Source organism: Amphiura filiformis, chromosome 4, assembly GCF_039555335.1.
Source record: "Amphiura filiformis chromosome 4, Afil_fr2py, whole genome shotgun sequence".
In the NCBI taxonomy this organism is placed as follows: Eukaryota; Metazoa; Echinodermata; class Ophiuroidea; order Amphilepidida; family Amphiuridae; genus Amphiura; species Amphiura filiformis.
In genome coordinates, this window is record NC_092631.1 from 19,455,032 (window position 1) to 19,478,827 (window position 23,796).

Genomic DNA, 23,796 nt, shown 5'->3' on the forward strand with positions numbered 1-23,796 from the left:
CTGTTCCCAAAACCCTTTTTATTTTTCCAACGAAATGCAAAACCACTTTTGGGTTGATTCCTGTCATTTGCTCTTAGTTACCCTACGCACAAGAGCGTATGTGCCTATTCTTAATTGAATTCAATGAAAATGCCTTACCGAACACTCTTCCATTTTCACTTGGCTTTTCATTGCCATCCAACCAGAACGTAAGTGGACTAAGAACAGGACAAAACAACATCAATCCATTCTGCAAGTTGATGTTAACATGAAAAATGCACCGCCACAACGAGACTAACGTTTTTGAACGATATCCCCTGAAATTGCTGACTGGTTTAGAATTTGCTTTAGTTTTCCTTAAGTGAGCCAATGCCCCACAACAATGCTGACATGTTTGCCCTGGCCTTCTGCTACAACGCTTTTGCACATCTTTTGAATTGAATTTAACCAACTACTTATAACCAATTACTGATATACCTTATCCAATTGAACGGTAACTATATCAGAAGCACAGCCCGGCCTTTCCAACCGTGAAACCATTTTACATTTACATGAAAACCGAAACCGGGCCTTTTGACCACGCCCAAAAAATTGCAGGCCGACAATGGGATGAGAAAATGCAAACTGAGGCTCGAAAAGTGCTGACCTTATAATTACCGTGCAACTCATGTAAAATTTTTATTTATGAAATGAAACGGCCACTATAGACTACCAGTCTAGACTAAGAGTTTGTATAGAGCTGGCAAAACTTTCACCTGGTCGCGACACTGGCGAAAACCTTATTGAGGATGGACACCGCCTTTCACCCGGAACGGACATGATGCGTGATGGCCTTGTGAAATGACCCTGTTGTCACCACTTTTGATCGTCAAAAGGACTTTGCAGAACCAGAATAGCGTGACAATGAACCGGTCATGCGACCCTACGCATGGGGTAATCTGCCGAAGTTCCTTTGACGGTCAACCGCCTGCTTGGGGTGTGAAAATGTCATTTTCCCAATGTGTCTTATAGCGTAGGTGGAGCAGACCTTCCATTCACTTTTTGTCAACTCTTTCCTAAATGTATTGACTCTTGTGCCGCCAAGCCCCATCCATGAGAACCTGTCCAGCGCCAGGGAGTGGAGGGTTGCGCTCTCCTGCCTAATATACTCGGCTATCACCCACCGTCCACGTCTGGTGACCTGTTGTAATAAAAGGTGGGACACAGAACAGAAAAAAGAGAAATATCAGCAGCAACTGCAACTTAACTTACGCTATGGTATGTATTTATTTCTTATTTTCCTTCTTAACTCTGATAAACAGTATGATATTGCTATTCCAAGAAAATTTGATTTGTTGTCAGGTAAATCCCAGGTTTATTTTAAATACACTAACTGGAAATGTAAGAATAATTAGCGGGGTCTGCTGTTTGCTGCGGGTATATTTTACTACGTTTTATAAGCAACGAATTGGATCGTCAAAATAAACATTTAATGTATACCACTGTTGGGAATTCCAATTCTAAAAGGGAACACGTATATTAGAAAATTAAAATCACAAGTCTAAACAATACATGCTATGCCACATTCTTTATCTGCATCAATAATAGAATATTAATTTCAATCAAATTGAATACATCGCTCCATTTTGAGTTTGTCGCTCACCGCTGAGCGATCTAGCGATCGACTGCTAGCCAATCAGACCGAACTCCCTTTCTTGCGTTCGGTGAAATACCATTTGCCCGCTCGCAAATGCAGCGCCAGAGTATTAAGTTTATGTTAATAGTATAGGGTGTCGAATTCTGTGTCATGTTTTAATTAACTAAATTAATTCTGCATGTTAACTTCTCACTTTTTATCATCAACTTGATTGAACGAACCCGAGTAAGGTTTGTTCCTGTCATAACTTATGCCTTGATTGAACTAAACACATTTTGGCTTGTTCCGTACTGTCTTACTTACGGTAATTAAAATGATTCTTACTATTGCCTTATTACTTTCTGTTATCGTGTCTTGATTGAACTAAACCAGGTTTGGTTTTGTTCCTGTCTTTAATTGCGTCTATATTACCTCAACTAATTTGGTTTGTTCCTGTTTTTAATTGCCTAGTTAATTTGAACCTTTTCATTTTGCACTTATTACTTTCTATTATGTTTTGATTGAACTAAACCAGTTATGGTTTGTTCATGCTTTTAAATTTCTGTTTTGATTGAAACTCTATTTGATTAAATAATTTAATTCTGCATGTTAACTTATTACTTTTTATTATCATCTTGATTGAACGAAACCAGTTAGGTTTGTTCCTATCAAAAATTATGCCTTGATTGAACTACACAAATTTTGGCTTGTTCAGTACTGTCTTACGGTAATTAAAGTGATTCTTACTATTGAACTTATTACTTTCTGTTATCGTGTCTTGATTGAACTAAGCCAGGTTTTGTTTTGTTCCTGTCTTTAATTACGTCTATGATATTAACTCCCAATTTTGCTTTTTCCTGTCTTCAATTGCCTAGTTAAATTGATTCTTTTCATTTTGCACTTATTACTTTCTATTATGTTTGGATTCAACTAAACCAGTTATGGTTTGTTCATGCTTTAAAATTCTGTCTCGATTGAAACTCTGTTTGATTAAATAATTTAATACTAACGCTGAACTTATTACTTCTTCTAAACTTGTCTTGATTTAAGAACTAAACCAGTTCTTGTTTGTCCCTGTCTATCACTCTGCCTTGATTGAACTAAACCAATTTGTTTTTGTTTTGTTTGTTTGTTTTCCATCCTTTCTAAATTAGTTTTTAATATTGACTTAACGCTTCTTAATATCGTGGGTTGATTGACTAACCCCGTTTTGGTTTTTCCTGTCTTTGAATATGTTGTGCTTGAACTTAACTAATTTTTTGGTTTATAATATTTAACTTTTAATTCTTATTACCATATTAAATGATTTGATTGAACTACACCAATTTTGATTAAATTAATTAATTAAATGAATTTTTAATATTGTATTGAGTATCCTTGATTGAACTGTATTACTTTTTAATAGCATGTCTTGATTGAACTAACCAAGTTTTGGTGTGTTCCTGTCTTTAGTTAATGTCCTGATTAAGCTAAACCAAGTTGTTGTTGTTTTTGTCATAAATAAATAACATTAATATTGAACTTATTCTGTATTTATTTAAGTAAACTAGTCTTGATTTGTTCCTGTAATTATGCCTTAATTGAGCTAACTGACTAATGTCCGATTGAACGAAACCCATTTTTGTTTGTTCCAGTCTTTAATTAATATTGAACTTATTGCTTTTTATTGTCCTGTCTTTATTTAAGAACTAAACCAATTTTGGTTTGTTCCTGTATTTAATTTTAATTTGACTTGAATCTTAATATTGATCTTACTACTTTTTATTATTATTATGCAACTAACCCAGTTAGGGTTTTTGCTCCTGTTAATTTAGTTCTTAATATTGAACTTATTACTTTTTATTATCGTGTCTTGTTAAACTTAACTGGTTTTGGTTTGTACCTGTCTTTAATTATGTCTTGAATGACCTAGCCGAGTTTTGGGTTATTCCAGTCTTTAATCCCTTTTTATTGATTTATTTATTTTAATCTTAACCATTTGTTCACCCATCTACAAATGTATTGTCCTTTATTTATTGTTAACTATACATGTATATATGTACTGTGTTAATTCTATTTACTTTATTTAACTTTTTTTTTTTTTTTTTAAGTTGATGTTATAATATTTATTTATTTTTTTGAATTTATTTATTTATTTATTTATTTATTTATTTTTTAATTTAATTTTTCTTTCTTTTTTTTTTTTTTTTTTTGAAAAAGTGAAAAATTTTTTTTTTTTTTTTTTTTTTTTTTTTTTAATTTTTTTTTTTAATTTTTTTTTTTTTTTTTTTTTTTTTTTCTATTTTTTTTTTTTTTCATTTAGATTTGTTTCTTCTATCATAAAGATGGTTCATTTCATCCTTTCTTGTCATCGCGCGGCGGAATGCACCCCCTTCTTATTGCATGTAGATGTTTTCTTTTTCCTTCTTGTTTATTTTAATTTTTTGTAAATTTCTTGACTTTCTTTCATATCTTTATTTATTAATATATATATTTCCTCATTATGTAATTGTTAATAATTTTACTCTTGTTTATTTATTTCTCTGTTTATCTCTAAAATATTATCTCATTATCATCTTGTTTTTTGTGATGAATAATTTTGTAAGCAACCTCCGAGTGCGGTGGCCGCGCGGGAAAAATTCGACGGGCTGATAATCCTGATATAATGTTCTATGCAAAGTAGGTGACACTCATCTCCCAGGCGAGCAGCGCCGGCCCGAAAAGCCCACGTGCGCTGAATAATTCATAAGTGCCGTACACATGCGGTCGTATTCTACATACGATATACACTGCGTGCACATGTTTCGGGGTCAGGGAAAAAGCATCGCGTCATCAGATCGACCTCATTAATAATTAAAGAGTAAACATGTGCTTGAACGGTACCAACAATAATGAACACTGCGATATACTCTGTACGTGTTTCGGGGTAAATGAAAAACGATTTGACCTCATTAATATTTAAAAACATTATTTTGATATGGTGGATTCCCACGGTCTGAACAGGTGATGTCCACTCATGTCTAGCATGTATGCTTTTGGGAATAGCCCGCGCTCCATAACATTTCAGTGGAAATTAGTGCGGAAATAAATTTTGTTTGCTTGTCCACGTTACAAAAGTAAAGCAAGCGGGTCAAAATGCCGTCTTTGAACAATAATTTCCCCATTTTCCGATCGGCAGAGGCCTGATGAATTAGCTTACCCGGCAGTATTTTTAATTGCCCCGGGAGTCGAGTCGGCTAGGCGATTTATCTTAGCCTGATATTTACAAGAAGTTTAAAAAGAAAAGATTGCTCAGGCATGTCCAGGAAAGGCTACATAAACATGTTGCATATACTTCACTTGACCTAAATATTTTTCATGAGCAATCGCACGTGGAATTTTAGAGGAATTTTGATAGCCATTTGGCCTACACGTAGAGACAAACTGCGCTATCATAAGACTATGCTGTTTTTTGTTTTTGTTTTGTTTTTGTTTTTAAATAATGCATTATAAAATAATGACTGAAATAGTTTTGATAAAAGACGATCCCCGACAATATGTAACTTTGCTACGGAAAGGGCTATGACAAAATGGTCCCAGTTTTTTCATTCTTTACTTTAAGTTGATGCGGTTTGATGGCCAATTTGAATTCACCTTTCAGTAACTACAGGAGGGCTTAATGAACTACTGAAACTGTTTAAACTCACCGGGTGAATATCTTGGCCTCTAGTGGCTGAAACGCCGATTACTGGAGGGCCGGTGCGGCCCCTGAGGTGGGAGGCAGCATCATAGCATTTGCAGCATCGACACCGACCCTGACATCAGGCATCGGCTCTGCCCCCGCGCTGCTGCAGGCACCGCACCGGCACTAGACATGCATGCTACTGCTATCCGAGGCCATCTTGGAATTTCCAACACCGTTCACGATGTGTCATCTTCTGTATTCCTTGTAGATTTTCCTTTTTTCGCCGAGTCCGGCTGCTTCGCCGGTGCAGTAACTTCCCTCTTTCAACCCATCAGAACAACGCTAGTCCAACGAACTTGACCGTTTATAATTCAGTCTAAGTTCGACTGATTCAGCTCTAAACGGCGAACTTGATCACTTCAGACAAATTTTATTTTCAAACGAACCTGACCGCTCCAGCTGAAAAAGTGAATGAGATGGAAAGGGAAAAACCGCCAAGTACCAGACGCTCACTAACAAGAGATCTGATTGGACCGAGCCTGGCAAGGTCGTAAGGCAGCCAATCAAGAAGGGGAATAGCCCCGCCAGCAGTTACTACCTCACAAGGGTGACGTTACTGATATGGCTTGAGCTGGGGCAATTAATACAACCTGCCTTACTCCCCGAACATCGAGAAAAAACCCAGCCAAAACAAAACCAACAGGGAGACCCCATGGTGACAAAAACGCTTTTGAATAGACAAGCTATTAAAAACCGCACTTATTTATATCAGCCCAATAGTGTACAATAAGAGTGTACAAATTTAAAAATCTGCCCTATTGCGTAGTTTCTTCAAAGTACTGGGGCGAAAATTTTAATACAATATATTTTTTTAATTATATGCACAGATAATATATGACACGATCTGGTCCATGGGGGCCAAAGGCGGCAAATTTGAAACTGAGATATAGGTAAAAATAAGGAGTAAAAAACAATAAAATACATAAGAAAATAGACATCAAAAAACTTCATAATTTCACAACCAAGTATACTAGGCCTTTGGTGTTTTCAGTAAATGAAAGCCAATTGCAAGTATAATGTAATAATTATAGTAACTCAATTTTCAAAAATGCCTCCTTTGGCCCCCATGGACCAGATCGTGTCACATATGAGAGAGAGGCTTTCAGAGTTATGCGGGGGGCTTAATGGGTAAAATCGCCAAAAAACAGCTGATTTTACATGATTTCTAACCAATTGCAGGGGGCTTCAGCACCCAAAGCCCCCTCCCCTGGACACGCCACTGGGGTTAGACAATCAGTCAAATTAAATTTATTTTTACCAAGTCAGTCTGAAAATAATATTTTTATTTTATATGAGAATATATTGCACTCAGTACAAAAATATTTTTCAATCTTGTGCAATATATATTCTAGTATTACACTCAAAAAGTGCCTAAAAATCATTAGCTTCATGCCTCCCCTGCATGATGCTTTTAATATTTTAAAATTTTGTTTTAAATTGGTTTTCATAAGTGTTGTTATCTGAAAATCTGATTTGATGAAATGAATAAAAATTATCATGTGATCCACCACCTGCTGATATGCATGTATATTGAAATAAAATCAGGCTAAATATTGATAATGTAAATTATTGATTTACCCATGGAAGTACTTCCATGATTTACCTGAATCATACAGCTTTCGCAGCTCTATGTATTTACATGGAAGTACAAGGTATTTACTAGCATGTTCATTTGACCCCCACTTATGATTAATATTCAAACCACTGGAAAACAATATGGTTTGAGGGGAGGGAAAAAATAATTCACTGGGATGTGCTTCACTTGTAAAAATGTGGTATTGTGTTATGTATTTATGGTTGACCAATACAATCCACAAACAGAACAATAGACTTGTCAATTTACTATGAACAAATTGATTTGAATAGTTTAATAGGTGTTTATTTCGTGTTTCCAAATATATTCACATTAAGCACTATGTGTAATAAATATTTTTGCGGGGTTAAACGTTTTTGGCTGCCTGTTCGACTGCGAAAAGCACAAAAATCAAACCCCCACGAAAATTCCCGCTATATATCATATGCTATTTAAAATATTTTTGTGTTCATTTGTTTTACATGATTGTGTCAATGTCATACATCACTTCAAAATCAATGTATATATTGTTTTGATGCAAGAACAAGAAAAGAGTGCATAGAAAAATTGGACTTCGTCCCCTAAAATTTATTTTTTGGGGCTATTTTGAACAGTTTGAAATAGTGTTCCCTTCAATAATTTTTCTTCCTATTAATTTGGATCTTCGATATTGTTGCCCTGAAAAGAGGTTTTTTTTAATTTAGAGTGTGGCTTTTTTGGGGTTGTGCCGCCGCGCCCCACACTATAACTGTGTACGGGTGGAGCACCATTATAGTAGGCTTGTAGCTATCCCTGATCTGGTGGAAACTGAAGAATTTTTCACAAATTGTATGTCGTCATTGCACTGGCAAGCACATATTTATAGAATGCATCGTTCATTTATGTTTGGAAACAAGAAAGTCCCCAGTTGACCATTGCAATCAATGGAGCCTGAAATCACTTGTCAGATGTACTTGGTGATATAAAATCTTGGGTTCATTCATCTTTATTTATAGTGCAGTCATTGGGCAAGAGAACTCCTGGAGTTTGCATATTTGATGTATTTGATCAAGCATGTAAACAATAATGCTGCCTATTCCCTTTAATTTGATTTCAGAAATGAAAGGAACATATGACTACAAGATCAGCTGTTTATAGTAAGAAAGAGTGAACAGTTTAACCAACCCAAAGTGTTACAATTAAACATGACAACAAATAAACACAAATCCCGACCGGCACACATAGTAGTTTCATTATTAGTATTGTTGGTATCCTGGTGTTTGGCCTCAAGCGATCCTTTCCAAGCATTCATTTAACCACATAACACTGGCAACTTTTAAACTTTGTCTTTGTTCCAAAGTTCGATGTTTACACACTTTCACTTGTTGAAGTGTGGGTAATTTAAAAATTGAAGGAATATACAATACAGTCATTTTGCCTACAATATAGATTTCAATTTTGGCATCTTTAATTAGATGAAAACCAAACTTGAGCTTTTCATACCAAAAGTTTCCTCCGTAATTGAATTGAGCTTTTCATACCAAAAGTTTTGCAAGATCAATTCAATTACGGAGGAAACTGAAAAATATATACAAAAGGATTTGCCTGTATATGATGTAATTTAAGCCCTATTTTGTCAGTAGGCATGATGTCACTTGCTCTGGATCTCTTCTTCCCATTGGTTGCTTTTGACGAGATTTGGCTGTTCCATCTTGCCCCCTCGGACATGAAGGGGACATTTACCGTTCCAATCAATGGGGGAAATCACAAAACAGAACCACACTTTTGAAAATGCCATAAACTGCGCCAAATTTGCAGACCACTGAAGAACTATGCTGAAAACCATAGTTAATTTAAAGAGCAGCCTATAGAATGGTGGACGTATTTGCCACCCTAAACTATAATCTTAACCCTAACCCTAATCTTTTGATCCTAACCTCAATCCTAATCATAATCTCTTAATCTTAGTCCTAAAACTAGCCCTAATCCTATAACCTAAAAACATAGCTCTTATCTAAATCTTTTGAGATGCTATAGTTATTCTTAAAGTGCATGATACCTATAAGTAAACTTTGTTGGTACCATAGTGAGGATGCGCCCCAGTTTCAGTTGTTGTATACAGAGCTACACTGCAACAGAACCCAATCATCACTTACAATGTATATTATTGTAAGAATCACCCCAACCTGACAGAATTTGAATTGGTTGTACCTTAAAAGGATGAATATCTGAACAAGGTGAGCATTGAAGATTATTATTTTGTTATTGTTTCAGACATTGCCATTGGGGCTCCTTATGATGGTGTCAATCAGACAGGACTGGTGTATATTTATCGTGGAACAGCCAAAGGACAGAGAATGATCAAGTCACAGGTATGTTGTTTAAGGAGAGATGCAATGATTATATGTACTGTATTTGGGCTGCTATATCTTGTTATATGGAGCCTGAGTTTTACTTCTAGTTCTACTGGATTTCTGGGTAGACAGCTTGTACGTTGTATCACACCCATTTTGTCCTGTTGAACCTAGAGGGTGAAGTACAGGTATTAGAACCGGCATGGTCCCGCTTCTCTTTTCGAATAGCTCTGACACTTTTAATGTGCACAAGAATGACTTGTCTTGTACACGGGACCGACGGCTTACCTGCGCATGTTAAAGCGTGTATGCGGGTGAGAAGAAATTCTGCAATTACATTCTATAAAGTAACTGAACACAATTGCAGGATTTCCAACCTTATAGGAACATTTTAGGAGAGGAAGTGAATTCTCACCTAAGGTAAGCCCAAGGCTCGAACCCTCGCCAATCATATCCTCCTGGCCGACAGCCCAACACTTAACCACTCGACCATCTCACCTCCATCCATGTCCATGCATAAGGCACCTTGTCATATCTGGGCGGACCGATAAAAACAAGAACTACCCCAGGTTTTACTTGTTTAATCTCAGAAATCATTGTTAACCGGTTCTGTACAATGCAATGCAATGCAATGCAATACAATGCGATTTTTAAGGGAATTTGCCGTTGCTTCTGAGATTTTTACAGTGTATCAGCGCTCATTCACTCACATAACCATTTTCTGCGATAAAATCCCAATCTTCAGTTATGTCAGCATGCCTAATATAAAATACACATTTATTATATCTTCTAGGTTTTAGCTCCATCTGATTTTGGTTATGACATGAAGACCTTTGGTTTTGCTGTGAGTGGTGGCATCGACATGGACAACAACATGTATCCAGATGTGATCATCGGCTCGTATGACTCTGATCAGGCCATCGTTGCAAGGTCCCGACCAGTGATCACTATTGTTCCTGCCCTCACTATAGATCCAGAGGGAATCAACTTGGATAACCAGACTGTTACCTTAGATGATGGGACTATGGTAACTGGGTATGTTCCTCTAACAATATATTTAAGGATTGTTCTTTAAAGAGGAAGCCCTGCCAGAGCAGTTCTTCTGAGTGAACCAAACCTGTCTGGTTATCAAATTAATCAGTGACAAGGTCTAGTTCTGAATTTGACAGATGCTAATTGGTGCAATAACATTAAAACATCAATTAGCACCTGTCAAATTCAGAGATAACCTTGTCACTGATAAATTTTGATAACCAGCCAGGTTTGGCTCACCCCAGAAGAATTGCTCTGGCAAGGTTTCCTCTTCAACTTCAAAAGTTTAAAGAGAGTGTAACCAGATTGTTGACATCCTCATCTTCCCACTTGATCAAAAGGGCGATTTGTTGCTTAGGAAGAAAACTCTAAGAACCATCTCGTTGCTGTTGAATACAAGGACTTCATTGCCATTTACAGCAACTGTACATTGTTAAATTGCATTTGAGTTTTCACCACCGTGATGACCCTGTATTCACTTCTGGTAGCACCTGTGAATTCATGGAGGTAGGCTTTCTCTGAAGAGTGTCCTGCCCATATACAGTGATGCAAAAATCTAATATCTTTGCAGTAATGTTTTGAAGGAACAAGCTTTCAAATGAGTCCAAATGAGTCAAATGAGCATACTGAGTTGTACAAACTTTTTGACCGCCCCTCGTATTTATGTTTCCTGGTTGTCTATAATTAGTAAGGCATATGATTTGGTGGAGGGGTGGCAAATAGAGTTCTTCAAATTCCAGTAGGTTTTTGTTACGCTGTTTTAAAACAGCTATTATTCATTCAAATGAAATTTCTACTATAATTAATTAAATGAAGAAGAGATTTAGTGCAAATGAAAACTGGTTGAAAGAGCATAATTGTATACATGTATCACTGAGCTTAATCTAATTCAAATTCATGCTTTTTTCCTTATTCCAGATTTGATGTCAGTGTATGCCTAACTTATCAGGGAGCAACTTCAGCAGCAAAAATTGAAATTGGATACACAGTGTCCTTGGACACCAGAAATCTGGGCAGCTCGAGGCGCTGTTTATTGATGGTGATGTTAGCACTAAAACATTGTTTTTTAAACTTGACCCGAATAATCAGGCGTGTAAAGTGCTGAATGCGTATGTCAAGGTAAGGAGCATTATGGGAGCGGTATCTGAGTCAAACATTTTGCTTGTTTTTTTTTTTTTTTTTTTTGTTTGACAAATGCTGTTTTTTCTGCTGCTCTTTTTTTGGTAAATTTGCTACAGAGAAGAAAACGTTGTGGAACAATATTGCCACCGAACTTGTAATGACAAAATGTCAAACTATATACCGTAATGTCTGTAATGGATGCCTCCTCGAATGGCACGAATCCCGGATGTTTATTACAGACAATATGGTACCGGCGTATGTTGAGCTATAAATATTAACTAATGGGTGGTTTTTAATCATCATTCATGAAAAGCAGCAGCTATTTGAGCAATATTTTGCAGTGAATCATGTACACAAATACAACTTTCCACATCTTTTTATGGCAATGTATTTAATTTTTATTTTATTTGCATTACCCCTTCCATCCCCTTGTCAGCAGTGCTGTTAGCCTCATCGTTTTAAAGTTGCAGCAAAAAAGGTGCAAAGAATTTTTTGGACATATACAAGTGCATCACAAGAGCGACAATGAGCGAAGAGGGCATGTTTGAATTGTTTACCATCACTATTCACTAAAAATATCTGCAGGCGTTTCAAACTGCCACTGCATTTTTATAGGGGGGGGGGGGTGGAAGAAAATCTATCTTAAAAACATAGACTTAAAGAGGAAGCCCCACTGAGCAGTTTTTCTGGGTGAACCAAACCTGCCTGGTTATCAAACTAATCAGTGACAAGGCTATCTCTGAATTTGACAGGTGCTAATTGACACAGTAATGTTAAAACATCAATTAGCACCTCAGAGATAGCCATTTCTCTGATTAATTTGATAACCAGGCAGGTGTGGTTTACCCCAGAAGAACTGCTCTGGCTGGCTCCCTCTTTAAAACCTGAAAAGAAAGTCAGATCCCTTGTGATCACTCTTCAAATCTTCTAACCAATACCCCAATGATTCCTTCAGATCTTGATGACATTAATTTTTTTTATGTTTTTTTTACAGAATAATATTCGGGATAAACTCTCACCTATCACTGTTGATTTAGTGTATAGCTTGAATGAAGAAAACACAGTACTAGAACCGAGAGAATTAATGCCTATATTGGATGATAACGTACCAAAAGTAGAAAGTAAACAAGTAAGTATGGTTTGATTTGAAATTACTTGGGGAGTACAGCTTTTAAGGTCTACTGAGCTCAGCCATGCTTTGCTGTCTTCGATAACGCATTGTATCGAAGAGGTACCTGGCTTTTATCAAAACCCAAACCCATAAAAGCCTGTAGCAAACTCTGTCAGGCTCCGCTCAATTGTACACACCGCTCCGATACCATGCGTTGACCAAATATCGATCAAATCTATTTTACGACCATGCTTGAAGTAACAACCCCTTGAAACCTAATTATTACACCACTTTATGTAAACATTTTGTTGGGAGTAAGTTCCAGACTTTCTATTGACTGCAGACACGCCCCCAGACATGCTTATTTAATGACCACTTGAGTAGTTGATGAGTGGGTTGTTATCTACTTACTAAATACAAAGGAAATTGATTATAGATTTACCATCGACCACGTTTATAATCCTGTTACTTTGCTGACTGCTCTGATAGATATCAGCAAACTCGTATACTGTTTGCTTGTTCCTATCGAACACTCTGGCGTACATGAACCATTATCGAAGACAGCAAAGCATTGCTGAGCTCAGTAGATCTTAAAAGCTGTACTCCCTTGGTACTCTAGGTTCGTAAACATGAGTAGGATTTAATCTTTCACCTAGAGAAGTCCTTTTCAGAGGGCTGAGCTTTCGTTACTCTAGTGAGTGCCATCTTCAGAGCAACTATATAAACAAGAAGTAAGTATGGTTATCACCATCTTCTTACATTTGCACAAAAATTATCAATATATGCACAGACAGAGCTTGTAAGGGAACAAACCAGAAGTTTGAATAAGTCAAATTTTTTCTTTGACAAAAATTTGAGTAAGTCAAATTTTTTCTTATTTGTGTGACCAGTTTAAATTGACCTCGACAAAAGTTTGGTGATGTTCTATACTTTTGTCAGGAGGCCAACTTCCTCCCTCCGACCCTGAAACATAAGTGTGAAATGTTAAAAATTCCAACCCGAAAGATTCATTTCTCGCATTTACGGCACTAGCTACTGTGGGCTATTTGCGGGGAGGAGATAAGGGGGAAGTTGCTGCTTATAGGTTTGAATTTCAACCAGCCTAATCACAAAGCTTAAGGCACAGGTCTTGTAAACCTGAGGTCCTGGGTTTGATTCCCAGGCTGGACCACTTTTAGGATGTCTTCAAACTTTTGGTTTGTACCCTCATGCGAGTTCTCTCAGCCACCAAGAGGGTGTTCAACCCAGTGCCACATTGAGGTATACAAATATATTGAAATAATGCATCGTCACACATCTTTAGATGAAATTAAGATTTCCACTCTCCCAATGATGAACTTGGAATTGGGTAAGTGAACCGTGAGAGTGCTCTGTTCTTTGAAGGGGAGATTTAACCAGATCTCAACCAATAATCAGTGTGACTATAATAGGTACATCCATGCAATCGTTGCTAGCTTGTTGGTAAGTCTACTTGGTGATAAACTTCTGAGTAGAAGTTCTGTGAACAAGCTCTTGTTATATACGTGCAACTTGAAAAAAACAATTTATGTGTAAAATTTCTTACAATTACCAACTGGATTCATTTCAATTTCTTCTCTCAGGTTTACATATTAAACAACTGTAAAGACAACATCTGCATACCAGACTTAATTTTAACTGCGACAACGTAAGTATATTAACGCCCTTCTGCCGTTGAAGGATCATCCTTTCGTGATCCTAGCATCCTCTTTTTATGACATTTTTCAGTAGATATCCACGAAAAAAGCTTATTCCCAAAATTTCAGTTGATTCCGATTTTATGTTTGCGAGTTACGCATGATTATGTGTATTACACTGCTCCATTGACAATGTGTTGTAATTTCGTTCTGGTATACCAGAACGAAATTCAAATTTCACGATATCTTTGCTAAACGAATTAATCTGCAAGAAATTTTTTTGTATATAAACATTATGTAGCCAGATGTTTCCAGTGATATAAAAATCTCAACTTTTTTTGAGAAAAGTGGGGGGATGATGCTGTGGATCACGAAATGCCCTTTTAATTATTTTTAAATTTTGTTTAAGCTTAAGATATATGAATGCTATTGGGAAAGAAGAAGTGCCACTATGGAATCTATTCCAGTTGAAATCCATACACCCCCTGTGGAAGGTGTAACCTTAATCTCCCACACAGGGGTGTAGATTTAAAATGGAGTCTCCCATTCGTATATTCAGGTAACCTCATTTGAAATTTACACTCCAGATGTGAAGGATTAAGGTCATGTCTTCCATAGAAGGTATATGGATGGCCCAGTATAACCAAAGAGTTGTGTTAACTCCATGAATAAAATAGTCCCAAAATTGTCAAATTGTTGTAGGTTACCAACATTCATGTTATGAAACATGCATAAATGAAAATGATGCAAAACGCCACAAAAATGAGAGAAATTTCTGATCCACTGCATTTTTGTTTGAAAATAGGGGTCTTGTGTTTTATTTGGCAGAGCTGGGATTTGTACGATTTTACAACTTCTGTGCAAAAGTGTGGGTAAAGGCTGATTCGAAAAGGTTCAAAATGCTTATAGGGTTTCCATTAGAGGACAGATGTGCCAAAATAATAGGCATCTAAATCATTGCCCCTTTAAGTGACGGACCCATCTTTTTACTTATTCATAGCATGTAGCAGAGAAGTCTACGGTTTAAGAATGATAAAACAGAATAAAAAATCTTCATTATTTACTGAAGTCATTTTGTTTTATGAATTATGTAATCCATTCCAGGTCCACCACAGAACTAGTAATCGGCGGGACCGAATCTATGACTCTCAACATAGTGGTAAGCAATGACGGCGAGGATGCTTTTCAGTCTACATTCACCGCTGTCATTCCATATGGACTGCAATTTGTACGAGTGGAAAGGAAACAAGTGGTAAGAAACTTTCTCCATAAAATATCCAAGACGCACACGGTTGTTAGAATTGGCTTCATTATTAACTAAATGCAAACTATAGATGGCGCTATTTATCCTAAATCATATTTCTTTATTTGCAAGGGGTAGGTGATTAATACCATCATTAAAACAGCTAGAATAGGTGAAACAAGCAACAAGGAAATTTTATAAACATATTTTATCAAACAATAAAAGGAATTATTTGTATTAAAAGCTTGAAAGAGTAATTTCCAGTAACTAAATAGCGCCACCAATTTTGTCATTAATGCTATATTAAAAGTGAATAATTTTGTAAAATAGGGGTAATGAAAGTTGAGAAAGACTCAAAAGCATCTGTATACATTAGCATGATATTGCTTTTAGTTGTTTATGCCTAAAATTTGGTTTTACACGATGTTTTGTTTGAAAAACTAATAAATGATCCCATTAAACAACCGTTTCTTCCCTTAAGGAATCTGATAGCAACGTTTGCACAGTATTTTTTGTGGGATTAAGAATCAAATTGCATTCTGAATATGAGGAATGTCCTACTGATATGAAATAGTCAATCAACATGATTTTCTTTCATCTGCATATATTTCTTTGCAGGATTTTTCAGTGACATGTTCAGATGATGAAAATAATGTAGTCACTTGCGACATTGGTAACCCACTCTTTGGGGGATATGCGGTAAGTGAACCCCAAATTTTCTCATTCTCCCATTTTATATCATCGAGGTTGAGATTCTTTTTGGCATGAAAAATTATTAACTTTGTTATTAGGCAAAACAAAATAATAGTTTTGTCTCATGTCCCATGGGAGTTTGAAATCTAATGCAGTATGCAGTTTTTATTTTATTTTTTTACAAATTGAACAATGCCAATTTTGGGTATTTTATAATATCAAAATATTATGTAAATACAATTCTATATAATGGCTAAGTTTAGCTGGAATACAGTCTACACCTAGCATTACAATTTTAGAGTTGCAGTGCAAACAGAAACAAATTGATCATTGATTTTACAGCCGATTTTCCGCTAAATTTGGTTAAAATGTAAAAAAATAAAAATAAAATTCAACTTATGCAATTTTGCTCGCGCCAACGAGCAGCATAAATCAAATGCACGCGGGAAACATGAGACAAAACTTTTTTTCTTTTTTGGCCTTACCCCAGTATTTTTCTTTTAACCCCAGTATTTTTAGGCCTTTAGAAGGTATGAACAAAATAATAGTTGCAGGACCACCCATGAGTGTGCAATGTTGTACACAATTTTGTCATCCAAACCACTGGAACAATTTAAAGGTGTACAACCTGATTGACAACCTGCGATATGTTTTCTTTTCATGGTATGAACAAAAGAGTGGTAGTTTCAACCCCATGGTGGCATACCACCCATACTGTTTTATGTGCCATTATGATATATGTGACCATCCAGCACAACTGAGCCCTGAAGTCGCCAATCATCATTTTTGAGATATTCAACCAAAATATTCTGCTTGAAATTAGCTTTAAAATGATGTATATCATGTCTATAGTACTTGACATTTAAGTAGTGAAAAATCAATAAAACAGTCAATAAATCCTTTGTTTCCTATTGTTTATTGTTAAGTTCAATGGAGCATATCTCAATAGTGGCACTGGCGACATCCGGGCTCAGTTGTGGTGGATGGTCACATATGTGTTTGTTTGTTTTTTCTGTTTAAATCCAGCTGACTGGAAAATTGACATCCAGCTTGATTTTACACAATTATTTCATCCCATTTTGCAAAACATTTTCCAAGCAGGGTGGGGTTCATATGTAATAGCGTACTTGATAGCCCATCAGAGGATTTAAGAGTTTTGGTAATGTAAACAATTCAAACCTCTCCATTTTAGGTTGAATTTGGTCTGACGCTGGCTACATATCAACTTACAGGAGAGAGAGAAAAGTTAACATTTCCACTGCAAGCCACAAGGTGAGAAAGTGAAACATAATTATGAAATAAACTATTCTTAAGGGGGTACTACACCCCTGCCCAATTTTGTGCCTATTTTTGCATTTTTCTCAAAAATTATAGCGTTTTGGTGACAAGTAAGATATGTATATTATAGGGGCAAGGACTACAACTACTACACTGGAAATTTTATTTCAGCACAGACAACAGTTGTGGAGTTACAGTCAAAAATGAGGAAAAACCAATATTTGATCAATAAATCAATAACTACTTCCCTTGAGTTGCTGAACTTTCAGTGCAGTAGTTGTAGTCCTTGCCCCTATGATATACACATCTTACTTGTCACCAATGTGCTATAATTTTTGAGAAAAATGCAAAAATAGGCACAAAATTGGCCAAGGGTGTAGTACCCCCTTAACACTTTTCCAAACAGATTTGTATTGTCGATTTATAAATATGTTAAAAACCTAAACATGTTTTAGAGTTTTGAAAGCTACCAATTTATTTGACAAGTATATATGACATGATCAAGGGGAATGAGTTGGATGTCGCTAATATTGTTTTTTAGATATTGGCAAAAATAGTGTTCAAATTCTTTTGTTTTATATTGTTTTCAGCCATTGATAAATTGCTCATAACTCCGTAACCAGATGTCGATTTTGATGGGATTTGCATCAAAATCTAGCATTCGTAAACTGTCAGAAAATTATGTAAAAAATTTCTATTTGAAATTTGCAGACATGTGACTCATTCCCCTTGATCATGTCACATATTTACAAATCAATAATAAATGTGTTGAGAAAGTGATTACTTGCTAAACTCTGTTTTTGCAGTAGAAGTGTAATTATCCTGAAATGGTAGTCTAGATCATGAAAGTTTTTAATCAAATATTCAAGGATATGTCCTTAAACCTACCTTTTCAAGTGGTTAAAATGGATATGTGTATACTGTAACTGCCAGTTAGCATCAAGGATATGTCTTTATACATACTTTGTTTCAAGTAGTTAACTGCATGAAGGAAAACAGTAAATTTCGCTGATCCCTCCTGTTCTTTTCCTATGTCGATTTAACAAACGATTCCCGCTGTTGTTTTAGTTTCAATTTAGCACCCCCGGTACACACATGGAGGGCGCCATTTGGGCTTTTAGCACCCCCTTTAACACCCTGCTACCATGGCTACGCGTTCGGCATCGCGGACATTACACGTTCCCAACTGTCAATCATCAGGGGTCAATCACCTCGAGCTTGACAACGATATCTGAATAGACTATCGCCAAGTCTTACGTGTAGGCGCGAAATTTAGGTTAATTTTCGTGATTGAAACAGTATTTTTCTTGTATAAATCTTGGCCCGGATAGCGAGCGGGATTGTTGGTTGATTTAATGTATTTGATAAATTAAGTTTGTGGATGCGCTAAAAATATAATTAAAAGTATTAAAAAAGCTGTTCAACATTTGAAAAAATGCACTGTAGCAGGCTTGAAAAAGTCTAACCGTGGATGCAGCAACCACGATTTTACGGGTAATTTTCATGACTTGAACGCGGAGCACAGACATGGTATAGCCGGAAGAAATCGCGGTAGTGTTCCAGGCCTACACGATTATTACTTTTATAATGAGCTGTCATATCCCAATTTGTTTTATCTCTGATATGGTTAACTGCAAATTTTCACCTTGATATGTTTGTTTGCAGTGAGAATGCTGAATCAGGAGACACAATTGTTAACAATGCATTGAACATCTCTATTCCCATCCATGTCAGAACTGGACTGGTCTTATTTGGGTAAGTTTTATCACAGATCGTAAATATAATCGTACCAAACATCAAAAAACCTCAATTCATAAAGCATCTGCAAGTGTGGGTATCCCACGTGATGCAATTGCGTCATCATACGAACAGTCATATGGGCACGGAAAGCTTAGTCGTCCAAAGGTAGACCCCTCGTGGTATGGCCGTGCACATGTCTGTATGGCACCTGAGGTATCTTGACATTGCAGAAGATCATCTGAGTGCATTCAAAGTTGTCTTCATTGCACATTTGTTCCCGTAAATCAAATAAGTATTTGCCGACATCAGCCTGATTTGCTCACGTTGGCTCAAGGTGTATTACACTTTGCAAATAAGTGATTGATTTGCACATTATTGAGTTTGTTAGTTTACAGTCAAATCATTTGTAGCTGATTCTATAGTAAATATTAAATAAAATATATTTTAGTCCATTATTGTGTTTTGAACATGAAATGAAAGTGCATGCATATTTCTACATTTTTATCTATTTACTCATTTTTCAAATCCAAACAGTGCTTCAATACCAGAGCAAGTAACTTACAAGGCTCGGGATAATCCAAATAAAGAAATCACCAGAGAGTCGCATGTTGGACCAGAGGTGACACATCTCTATGAGGTAAATTTTATAACATAAATTTAATTGTGTGAAAAGACATATCCCTAGGGCCACTCGGTATTGTCATGATTGCGGCGATCCATTATTAACAGATAAATGTGTGGCAGCTTGGCTCAGGAATAACAATACAATACAACTGAAATTTATAAAGCGCCTAAAACCAAACAATTGTACTAAGGCGCTGATAAACACTTAAACCAAATTAAATTACAGTCCATAGGCAACATTAAACAAATGGCATTTCAAGAGTCATTTGAAAATGTGAAGAGAGTTCGCATTTCTGATATGTTTCGGTAGCCGGTTCCATTGACGAGGTGCGTAGCATAAAAGCACGGTCTGCAAATGTTCGATGGTGAGTTCTAGGTTTGAAAAGTAGTGGTGCAGAGGAGGAACATAACGGCCTGCGGTCAGTCTGTATCTCTAGCATGCTAGAAGATATTCAGGAGCCTGTTGGTGGAGAGATTTGTATGTTAGAACCATGATCTTAAAGTCAATTCTTTGCTTAACAGGCAACCAATGCAAGTTGATGAGATCGTCAGAGATGGGGTTGTATTTTCGTTTTCTGGTGATCAACCTAGCTGCAGTGCATTAAATCCCTTGGTTTCTTTCAGTTGCAACTTTTTCCAAAATATTAAGAAGCTGGACATATGCTTCTAAAGCACAGGTCTCCCCAGCCAAACTGCTACCCAGTATTTAGGTACAGGCGGTAATTAGAAGGTGTCACTATTACCATATTAATCACTAAACCTTTATTGATTTGATTCATTTTCACTGCAGATTCGTAACTCAGGCCCTAGCACAGCAGGTAAAACCAAGTTGGAGATCTCTTGGCCCATGAAGACGGGCGATGAATACCTTCTATACCTGATTGCTATAGAGGCTAGTGCTACTGGCTCTTGTACAGTGAATGGCAGACTCAATCCAGAAAATCTTACGGTAAGCTTTCCTGACTCAGTAAGACATTAAAGGGGCCCTCCCACTCAGCTAGTTCACCACAGATGTTAATTTAATGACAGACAGAACAGAGTTTACATGGATAAATTTCAACCTTGACTAATTCTCTAATTTGCATCCAAAGTAGGGGGGCTTCTATAAATTGCTTGATATTTGTGGCTACACCACCTATGGAAAACATTGGCTTAATCTTTCACACAGAGAGTTTGGATTTCAAATGGGGTTACCTGAATGGGCGACTCAATTTGAAAACTACACCCCCTGTGTGGGGAGTTTAAGGTGATGTCTTCTATAGGGGGTGTATGAATTTCAATTGTAGGAGCCCAATATTGTACCCAAGTAGCAAGAACATTTCATGAGAATTTGCCTGTTTCATATCTCAGAAAGTACAATTTTCAGTCCTGTTCAATGTTTATGGTCATATCATATTTCCTTTTTACTAAGAAAATGACCTTTTACTATCTTATATCAGTGACATATAAGTGGTTGAATTTGTCATTGGTTCTGTTTAGAGGTTATTCATCAATTTGTAAGAAACGTTAGATGTCTATTCTCTATAATTAGAAAACAGGGATTAGATAGGAATTTCAATACCATTATACTCTTGTCATGTGTACCTCTCTTTTGAGTCATGGCAAATTGCACTGTCAATGAAACATATACAGTGCAGGTGTGAGTCATCCCAGTGGGCTTTCAACACAACTTTATTTCTAATGTAAAACTTAACAAAGTGCTGCAATATGTATTCCACTCACAAGCAAAAAAAGGCATTGGACTATTCCAGATGGAATCCATACACCCCCTATGGAAGACATGACATTAATCTCTCACACAGGGGTTGTAGATTTCAAATGGAAGTCATCCATTCAGGTGATTTTGTGCTCTTCAACACTTTAACCCCCTGATCACTACCTGCCGATCTAACGTTGCCTCTGATTGGTCAATTACATGATATCTTTACTTTTTTCACCAATCAGAATAGAGCTTTGCAAATAGTTCACCCCAATTTTTTGTGTGGTGAAATTATTCTAACAATGTTGATGGTTGGTCCAATTGATAATGAAAACTTCTTTTTGGCCAATCGGCAGGTAGTTCTCATGGGGTTAAGGATTGTTAGCACTTAATGCTGGCCGAAGTATATGTAAGATAATGTGATACATCATCAACCTTTCTTTCCACAGCTTGAAGAAAACGGTAGTAACAATGGTACAATGGAAGAGATGGTATTCCAGCCCCAGCCTCCCAGTCGTAGACGACGGGATGTAAACGATAAAGATTTATCACCGCGATTCAAGAGAGACTCACCAACAGCATCTAAATATCAGATGACCAAGACGCTAGACTGTGATTCTGGTCAGTGCTTGACCATCACATGTACTATACCAGAACTATGGGGTGACCAGAGTGAGGTGTTTAGAATTAAATCAAGGTTGTGGAGTGATACACTAGTCAATTCAAAGGTATGCCTCTTGGTATTTTTTGTATGTTTGTTTGATTTTTGTGTGGGTTTTTTTTTTATGTCCAGCTTATCCAAGCATTAACAGTTGAAATCTAGGAGATAACACTGACGAAACTTCAGCCAGGCATAAGTGACTTGGCGAAGGGGGTCGCCATAGATAGCTGGTCGGGCATTTTACAGGAAAGGCAAGTGTAGCCAACACTGTCGGGCTTATTACCTTGATTGGAACTGAATGTAACAAGGTCTTTTATCATGGGTCATCTGCCCCACCTTTACCAGATGAGCCACAGGGAAACAGAATTAGATTTTTTGGTCCTGCGTGGAATCGAACCAGGGCCTCTTGCACCAAAGGCAAAGATCTAAAAACTAGTGTTGAGGTTTTTAATGTAATTTGTTGTTGGCAGGAAAACCCTCCTTTGTGCTTGTGGCCCCTGACCATGTTTAAAACAAAATTGAGAACAGGTTACAAAAGAGGTTTTGCTTTAAACATGTTCAGGGGCCAATGACACATAGGAAGTTTTTCCTGCCCAACGATGTACGTATGTAGAAAATAGGCCAATGTGTGAGTGTACTTTCTGTTTGTTTGTTTATTTGTTGTCTGAATAGGCCTTTAACTGTCAACACCATTAACATTTCTGATTCATAACATATTTTATCATCCTAATTTCGTACTTTTTTTTTTCATTTTCAGACTGATTATACAAAAGTTGATATAAAATCTATAGCAAGAGCACAAGTGCTGGATCTACCATACAAGATTAAGGAGCCAGAATTACCTAGCACAGAAATGGAGGTAAGACCACTCAGTATTCAAATTTGATTCTCTATACTCAGTACAGATTTCAGTTCTCTAAAATGTAATAAAGCTGTTATGATTAGGAAGTGAATTAAATGAAAAACAAATCATTGCAGGCTTACAAATTTATTATATATGTAAGAGGATTAAGGCCATTTATAGCAGTTAGCTGTTGTGAATTGGAGGAATCATGGTATTGTGTGAATAGTAATGACCTCTGTAGAAAATTATGGTTATTTTGAAGCGGGATTGACTAAGAATTCAAATTTCACAGATTCGCTTTTGTAGGTATTATAGTTCTTGAGTTATGTAATTTGATCAATTAATCAATCAATCAATCAACATCTTATTCTCTTCAGGTTACAACCTCAGCCAGTCCAGATGAGCCTATAGCTGTCCACAAGTCGGTACCATGGTGGGTCATCTTAGTGTCAATCATTGGTGGATTATTACTTCTACTAATTATCATCATTATTTTATGGAAGGTGAGTCAGGTTTATTTTATGGTTCTTGGAATTACATGGCTATTCCAGTTGAAATCCTTACACCCTGGAGGACACACCCTTAATTTTCCTCACAGGGAGTGCAAACTTCAGATGGGTTACCCTGAATGGGTAACTGTATTTGAAATCTGCACCCCTCCTGTGTGGGAGATTAAGGTTAATGCTACCATAGGGGTGTATGGATTTAACTGGAATAACTAGCCCAATAAGGAGTCTATGTTGCTTCATTTTATTTTATATATTCATACATAGTCAACCACTGTGATAAAGAAGCTGGAAATATGATCAGTTACTGATTATTTTCTTTGGTTTGCGGCATCTTTACATAGAGGGTAGCACTGATCAGTAAAAAAACACTGCTGTGAGGCCC

General features: G+C 36.6%; 1 protein-coding gene across 1 annotated transcript in view; it reads left to right on the forward strand.

Moving 5' to 3' along the window:
* LOC140150029 (integrin alpha-8-like) overlaps window positions 1-23,711 on the forward strand; it is a 99,892-nt gene extending 76,181 nt beyond the window's left edge. The window contains exons 11-25 of the mRNA XM_072172034.1: window positions 9,124-9,221; window positions 9,997-10,238; window positions 11,154-11,334; window positions 12,352-12,486; window positions 14,070-14,134; window positions 15,228-15,375; window positions 15,985-16,065; window positions 17,252-17,331; window positions 19,003-19,092; window positions 19,612-19,714; window positions 20,492-20,650; window positions 21,850-22,128; window positions 22,819-22,920; window positions 23,283-23,408; window positions 23,679-23,711. Of these exons, the coding sequence (XP_072028135.1) occupies window positions 9,124-9,221; window positions 9,997-10,238; window positions 11,154-11,334; window positions 12,352-12,486; window positions 14,070-14,134; window positions 15,228-15,375; window positions 15,985-16,065; window positions 17,252-17,331; window positions 19,003-19,092; window positions 19,612-19,714; window positions 20,492-20,650; window positions 21,850-22,128; window positions 22,819-22,920; window positions 23,283-23,408; window positions 23,679-23,711 (1,922 nt within the window). The remainder of the gene's footprint in view (window positions 1-9,123; window positions 9,222-9,996; window positions 10,239-11,153; window positions 11,335-12,351; window positions 12,487-14,069; window positions 14,135-15,227; window positions 15,376-15,984; window positions 16,066-17,251; window positions 17,332-19,002; window positions 19,093-19,611; window positions 19,715-20,491; window positions 20,651-21,849; window positions 22,129-22,818; window positions 22,921-23,282; window positions 23,409-23,678) is intronic.
* Window positions 23,712-23,796: the final 85 nt, after the last annotated feature.